At 44.1% G+C, this 8,144-nt stretch overlaps 1 protein-coding gene across 1 annotated transcript; it reads left to right on the forward strand.

The window, feature by feature from the left end:
* The first annotated feature begins 344 nt into the window (after positions 1–344).
* LOC117522632 (fat storage-inducing transmembrane protein 1-like) lies at positions 345–6,975 on the forward strand. Its single transcript, XM_034184080.1, is given in 3 exon segments — positions 345–1,287; positions 5,751–6,136; positions 6,139–6,975. Coding segments are annotated over 3 exon segments (861 nt in total). The 5' UTR covers positions 345–1,108; the 3' UTR covers positions 6,435–6,975.
* The last annotated feature ends 1,169 nt before the right edge of the window (positions 6,976–8,144 follow it).

An 8,144-nucleotide genomic window follows, 5' to 3' on the forward strand; every position in this document is an offset into this window, starting at 1 on the left:
TCTGCGGGGTTGGGGGGGCTGTCGCATATTTTGGTGTCTAATGTGATGTGTAGACATATACACTGAGTCAAAGCATCGTTCTGTGTGACTGAATTTACAAAAGGACCTTTGTGAGTTCAAGAATTATTGAGTTAAAAGAAACCTTTTTTTTTGTCAAGACTCGAAAAGAAACTCAGAGAGAAATGGAGGAGTGAAAGGAGAGCACCTCCTTGATTGACAGGCAGACTGCTGCAACAGCTGGTTCTCAGATACAGCACAAAGGTTACTGCTATTAATACACACAAATGCACACATGCACGATGTGACACACTGCCCAATAATTTCACTTTAATCGCCATCTTTTTCTGCAACACCAGGTCATCTCAGCCCTACTGTAGCTTCTGTCTGCTGAGTTTGTGCTTATAATCATGTCTGCACCCTTTCTGTCATCTTCAACTGTCTCAGAAGGAGCAGTGTGACACCTCCAAGGCAAAGGGCGACAACACCGTCTGTAATTTTAATGGGTGCTGGAGAGGGCGTGTCCGTGTCAGAAACAGGGAGAGAATCCTCTGAATGGAAGGTGATGTCATCCTGAAAGAAGAACAGCACATAAACACGCTGCACAAAGTCAGACTGGAAGTAAAGTACAGCCAACATGGATTCTCAAAGTCCTAGGACGAACAGGGGTGTGATCTTCGTCTAAACCTGCTCTGACACAGAGGACGACAACTGGTTACATTTTGTCACGTGCACATATTTAGAGTGTGTGGAATGCTGAGGCCAGCTCACTGTGCAGCCAAATGAACCCCCACCACTGGTCCAGCTTTGGATTTCTTCAAGAATAATTCATGCATTCTTCACCAAGTCCTTCTTCAGCCTTTTTTAACAGTATGACTTGTTTTGTGTAGATTGTTTCCCGTGTGCATTAGTAGATTTGGGTAATATATATGATTGGATTGGTGCCATATGTGGTATTTTTGTACCGAGCTCAGTGTGGCTCAGACTGCAGTCACTCTGCATGTTGTTTGATCTGAGGTGGAAAATCTCTACAAGCACACGGCTGCACTGTGAGTCCGTGGCAAACCTTCATAAGATCCAGATCTAATCAGAAGTGGGTTTCCGGGTCTAGATGTTTCTTCACACTGTACTGGTGGTCCTCACGGACCTGACAGCCCGGCTCCTTGGAAATACTTTGTTCAGGCGACATTTCCACCTCGCACTGTCGGCGGTGGTGTTGTTCGGCCCCGCACTGAGCTTCTGGGTCTCCCAGCACAGCATCTTCGCCAAGAAAAGCCACTTCATTTACAGGTGAGGCCTCTTCCTGCTGTCTCATCTGTTTTAGATTGTGATGCATCTGCTCCCACATGGGAACATCTGCTCCCACATGGGAACATCTCCACCCTGCATCTGGATTGCATATACAGAAACATACATCTTGAATTTCCCTCTGGGATCAATAAACTATCTATCTATCTATCTATCTATCTATCTATCTATCTATCTATCTATCTATCTATCTATCTATCTATCTATCTATCTATCTATCTATCTATCTATCTATCTATCTGTCTGTCTGTCTGTCTGTCTATCTATCTACACTTTTTAAAGAGCTGTGTGTGGATGTGGACTTACTGTAACATTTGCTAAAAGGGGTTATATTATTCAAGTTTTCAACAAGCTAACATAATTCACCAGGTGTCTTAAGGTGTGTTTATATTATAGCAATCCTACAGTCCTGCACGCCGCACTGGTCTGTGGGAGAGATTTAGCACCCAGAACTGTTGGTGGCGCTGTAGTTCCTTCTGCTTGCTTTGATTACACTACATTGCAAGCATTCTCATGTGTTAACATGACTGCATTAGCTGCCAGTAATTTGAATTTCAAACTGGATCATAGCAAACCAGACAATGAATTCCCCATTCTTTTTTGTTGTTTGTTTTTTGTGTTTGTTGTTTCAATAGAAAACTAATTTGTGGTTGCCTCAGTTGCAGAAAAATTCCAATATGTGTTGTTAGATGTAGTCGTAATCTCGATCATCCAGCCCCTTTCTGTAATTCTGACTCCTAAAAAGAGGACATGTGTCCAAGGACGTTTGTACAGTGTGAAGCAGTGAGGGTGCCATCTTGCTCCTACCTGACCATCTGGCACTGATAGGTTGAGAGGTCTTGTGTCATCATTGCTAGAGTTGTAGCACAAGCTGGGAGATGTTGGAGGAAACAATTGTTTTGGGCTTTGATAAAGTAAGGGGTCCATCACACTGGGAAAGTAGTTGGAGATGCAAATCTGCTAGCAAACACACAAATGAGCAACAAATTGCAGTTGGTATCTCACTGAACTGGTAGTAACGAAATGTTAGCACATGTCGCCCAAATGTTGGCCAAATATTGTACATACTCACAGTAAAGGTGTCTGCATATATATTGCATGAGTGGTGCTTGACTGCCATGTGGCACTCTCGCAATTGTCGAGTACAGTCTTTGCAGATGCAAGGATTTGCTGATTTGTGCACAAATGTCGTGCAGCACTCTCACGGATGTCTAGCGCCACTTGCGGCTGAAATGATGACACATTTGTGCATAAAGTGCTCAGCAGGTATTATCTTGCTATTATGGGAATAGAGACTGTGGAAATTCCCCTGACTGTGGCCAGTAAGGAACAGCCCTGTAAATATTAATAAAACACAATAACAAATAATAATAACAAAGCCTAACATGGCTTCACGGAAGAGAAAATGCAACAGGAAGAAAACTGTGAAAAGGGCACTCACCCACTTGTAGAATGATTTCTCGCAGGATGAAATATGTAATGTCCATTGGGAAGAGTTCCTGGCTGTCACTGTCACACACAGATCGCGTGCGAATGCAAGCCACAGGATGAAATATGTAATGTCAAGCAGAAAGAGGTCCTGGATGTCACTGTCACACACAATTCATATGTGTTGTCCTCCTGTGGACAGATGTCCTCCATTCTCAGGAATGACCAGTATTCATCCATCACTGTACTGAAGCACACCTCTGTGCACGCGGGCTCCTGCTGTGGTCCTCTATGTAAAAATTCAAGATAATCTCAGCTGCCGTGGACAGGTGTGTCTAGCACGCTGACCATTAGCGCATCCGGGTCGATAGTTGAGCCGGACCTGCTGGACTCCCTTGGCCACTTCCAGAAGTGCTGTCTCTCTCTGATCATCTCCGCTATTGTGGTGTGGTTCCAAAGCAGCTCATGCATGTCTTCCACAGGGAATCTCAGATCGTCAATTTTGTCTCCAGTCACTCACAATGTCATTTCATCCATGGTCAACCCTCACAAAGTTCTTTCACAATTCTCACACGTTATGAGTTGCAGGGACTACATTCAATGTGGGCTTCCTGATGCCCACATTGACTTTCGGTGTGGGACTGGGTGGTAAGGACCCTTGTAATTTGAACTGTTCAAATTCCAGATGTGACACTTGTGACACCCTGTGACTCCAGCGAGGGAATTGCACCACCCAGCGAACATTGTGTGAAATCAAGAATTGTTGAGGGAATTTTCTTGATGAAGCTGCCTTGATCCCCTCATCCCTGATGTTAATCAGTGAAATCACCTGCTGGAGTCAGTGGCTGCAAAGAAAACCTGCACCCTCTTGGGCCTTCCTAGAATACTATGGGCACCACTGACTTAAACATAAATGTGCCTGTAGATCATTATCAAGTCAAGCCAGGTCAAGTTTGCAAGCATGAACTTGTACTGCGCTTTGCCACATCTATGACAACACGGAACTGCCTTGGGTCCTGGATGGCAACTACCCAGGCACAAAATCAGTCCAGTTTCACATCTCTAAAATAACCATCTATCTGCCACAGCTAGGAGAACATGCGCCCCTTGGCCTTTTCCCAGCTACTGGGGTCCTCAACACTCAGACACCTGCGTGGTCAATCATGCATGGATAAACTCACACATGGGCAAAATATCATAACTGACGCTCCCTCACAATGCAAGCGATACTCATCATCTTAGTCTCACTTAGTAACCGCTCATTTGCTACAATGTCATTCCAGCGGAACCCAAGGATCCTCCAAAGGCACCTAGTATCAAAGATATCCAGTAGTTGCCTTAGATCACTGGTTAATGTGCAAAGTCTCACAACCATACAGCAAGACAGGCAGCACCAGGACCCTACAGACTAGACTCGGACCTTTGGTCACAATGATATCAGCATCTCCAAACACCTCTATCCAGTGACCTCATGACTAAAAAGTAAAATAAAATTAAAATAAGTAGTGAAAACAACTGTTTTTGTGAGTGCCACTTTAAATAGAAAGGAGCTGTTGCTCACAGTGCCCTCTCTCTCAGTTTGGATAAAGAGCCTTTGTCCGTCTCACTGCCATGTGTACGTGTGTGTGCATGTTTATATGTGTGCATGCATACTCATTGGGTGTGTCACAAAGAGCAAGCTGCATATGTCATAGAAGTCTAAAATTATCCATTTCAGCCCTAAATTCTGCTTCTAGCAAAAGAGTTTATACTCAGTCAGAATTATTTTATTCAACATGAAACCCCAAATCTACATAAGTGTAAAGATAGATTAAAATTGGTGCATGTGGTAACACACTGCACCATTGCATACGCCCAGCTGCACAATACATACCTTTAAATGGGATTTTTATCACTCACTCACTCATCTTCAACTGCTTAGTACAATTAAGGATGACGGGGGACTGGAGCCTATCCCAGGAGTCATAGGGCGTGAGGCAGGGTACACCCTGGACAGGATGCCAGTCTGTCGCAGAGCCACATATAGACAGACAAACACATTCACACCCGCACACACACCTACAGACAATTTCAAGTTTCCAGTTCACCTGACCTGCGTGTCTTTGGATGTGGAAGGAAGCCGGAGCACCTGGATGGAACCCACACAAACACGTGGAGAACATCCAAACTCCACACAGAAAGGCCACAGGTGGGATCGATCCCATGACCTTCTTGCAGTGAGGCAACAGTGTTAACCACTAATCCACCGTGCTGCCCAGTTTTTACCACTGAAACATTTCATTCTGCGTAATGTCCTTTTCATAGCAGGTTTCTTCCTGTCACTGATCTAAAACTGTTTGCTTCCCAACTCTTGTAAATTGTTATATATTTATTTGGACATTGTGGTAATGGTCTGATATATGTCTGGTTATACTTCAAAAGTTTGCATGTGACATTGTGCAACAAGACAAAAAGCTGAGACCGAACGTGAAGCCTCCAACCAACTCTGGGTAAAACTCTGCGTTAGATGACCCCCTAACCTAAGTGAATGGTTGATCTGATCTGATGGAGCAGAAATTCATGTTTAAACCAGTTATCAGTGAGGATGAGGTTGTGTGATGGCCTAAATGAGGCTGTTTGAAGATTTTGTTGTTTTTTCTGAGACCATTAGATGGCAGTCAAACTAAAAAAAGTTCAAAGCACAATGTACTTCAAACTTAGTATGCACAGAAACAAAAATAGCAAATGCTCCATGAGGCCTCAGCCGATCATCATTAGACTGAGAGTCTGCAGGGTTTTGGTTTATTCAAACTGTAGCAATTTGTTTTCACATCCACTACTTTGACAAACTGTGTTCTGGGGAATGATTCCTCCTGGTTTGCACCATCATCCACGCCACAGCCCATTAATATTTTTGGACAATAAGGAACAAAATTAAATGTTTGATATTAACCATGAAGAGATAATGATTTCATGCATGTGACTAAAACAACAGTGCATTTGACTAAAACAATGACTTGTGTTATTTCTGTGCTTAGGATGTTCTTGCGCTCTGGTTGGGGCTGGACTTGCATCTTTGTCGGATCCTTTGTCTTCCTCCTCTCCTTCTCCATCCGACGCTCCCTCTCTCTCTCAGCCCGTCATCTCTCCCGACTCATGGTGGCTGGTGGTCTGTGGCTCGGCTTCTGCAAACTCTTGGACCTTTTGGAGAATGCCACAGGAAGCTGCTATGAACTGCTGGTCAGCAATGCAGACACGACCAATGAGCCGCCCCTCCTAGTGCTACGAGAAGGTGAGAGCAAGTTGGAGTGCCTGAGAGCCGGGATGCTGTGGAGGGGCTATGAAGTGTCAGAAGATGTCTTCCTCCTCTGTCTGTGCTGCCTCCTGTTAGCCGAGGAGATGGCTGTGTTTGGGCCTTACCTGAGTCTGGGCGGGATTTAGACGCCCCCACTGAGATATCTCTCTTCCTGTTCTGTGTTCTCCTTCTGCTGCTCTGGATCTTTCTGCTGCTCTGTCTCTTAGCTTACTTTCCTCAGTTCCCCACTCAATTGCTAGGGGGCGCACTCGGATGCCTGAGCTGGAGGGGTCTGTACCAGGGATGGTACCGCCAGGGTCCCAGCTGGTACTGTCCCGGGCGGCCTGGACTTGGACTGCTCAGCACCAAGACAAGCAGCTCTGAAGCAGAAGGGAGAGAGCTGAGCCAGGATAAGTGGTTGAACTGAAAGGGGTCATACAGTAAAAATCACTTTTAATCTACCTCTTACTGTTAGATATGTTTGGAGGTGTCACTTTACGTGTCCATAAAATCCAAGCAGCAACATCCGGTGCTGAACGGTTTGAAACCAACACTGATACTGCCAAACCTGCAGTTCCTCAAATGGCCACTTGGTCCTGATATTAGCTACAAGCGACAGTGGCAAAGCAATGAGTTGCATTTATTTTCAATCAGAGTGAGTGTTTTACAGCGGAAAGAGACAACAGTCACTTTGCCACCAGCTCGGCAGGGCCACAATAGGCCTGAAGTATATTTTATGCAAATACTGAGCGACACGACACGCCAACTGTCAGTCGGAGCAAATAGACAGCGTGATGTCAGCTAGTTGTTTGCTCAAACAAAAATAATCCAAGATGGGAGGAATACTCTCTGAAACAGCTGTGTTTCTATCTAAATCTTATATGTTTCTCTGATATTTTGTAAATGTCAGCGAGAATGAACACTTCTGAATCTAAAAATGTAGTTTTTGTAACCAGATAACACTTCTGAAGTGATTTTACAAGACATTTTACGGAGACGTTAGCATGCACGTCCGAGAATGCCATCAAGTGGACAAAGTGTCAGTTATAGCTCATGTGACTGTAGCATTAGTCAGTGCTCACTGAATCCCATGTTAAAATGTCCAACTTTACAGCAGAAATAAACATTTTAACACCGGATACAAATATGGTTTTTGTCTCCAGTTTCCCTGTTCATGGCAATGTTATTGGGGTGGGGGTGGGGGTTATGAAGGTCAGTAGTTTAAATGTCATCCCACCATAAGTTATGCATAATAAGATGCAATGGTCACTTGGAGTGTCAGCTCTGTGTGCGTTTTTGCTGCCACCCAACTAGCAAATTGCAGGCTACTCGCTCCTTTCTGACCTTTTAATGCAAATATCTCAGATAATATGGCTGGTGGTGTGTTTAATTGTATTAATGGACCATCTGATGAAAGTCTCTGCTCCGGTATTTTTGGTGAGCGAAATTTGACTATTATTTAACTGTATGTTCACATATTTGGCAGGTATAATTCATCCTGCCCATATTACGTGGCAGTACTGCCAGAAACATGGGACTTTCTCTGAGTTTTTTGGGCAAATTGCATGCAAACAAAGTGAAAATGCAAAGAAAAAGTGACGATGCGGTGAACAGTGGACATATGTTGTGGTTTGTTTGTGACCTGGAGCTCAAACGTGTCGAGGCAGTTGTGCAGGCAAGAGAACGGAGCTACTCTGGTTAGCTGTGTAGGCTAATACCGACACGACCTCTCACATTTGCCTCATCTTCCCTTCTCCACTGGGAACCGAAAAAAACCTGCACTTTTCGTGACTGCTTCAGTGATTGCAGCCGAAAACAAAACAGTGAAGCATCTTGAGGCAACTTTGTTATGATTTGGTGTAATATAAATGAAAATAAATTGAAAATTAAATTTAAATTTGTCGGTGTGAAGTTATGCTGTTTATATATTGTACAACGGGACTGGCTGTCCCCATAAGTGATCAAATCTCGCAATATCACACAGGGTTCAAACGAGACTGCGGTACCCTATTGTCTTCATCAGAAAACCTGTGATGTCACAGAGGATTTGTCGTCGTATTTTTTCCAGTCTATGATAAAGTCCCCACTTCTGTGTGTGTATGTAAACACCTTACTTTATACATCTGCAACATATGTA

The sequence above is a fragment of the Thalassophryne amazonica genome, chromosome 12, assembly GCF_902500255.1.
Source record: "Thalassophryne amazonica chromosome 12, fThaAma1.1, whole genome shotgun sequence".
Taxonomy (NCBI): domain Eukaryota; kingdom Metazoa; phylum Chordata; class Actinopteri; order Batrachoidiformes; family Batrachoididae; genus Thalassophryne; species Thalassophryne amazonica.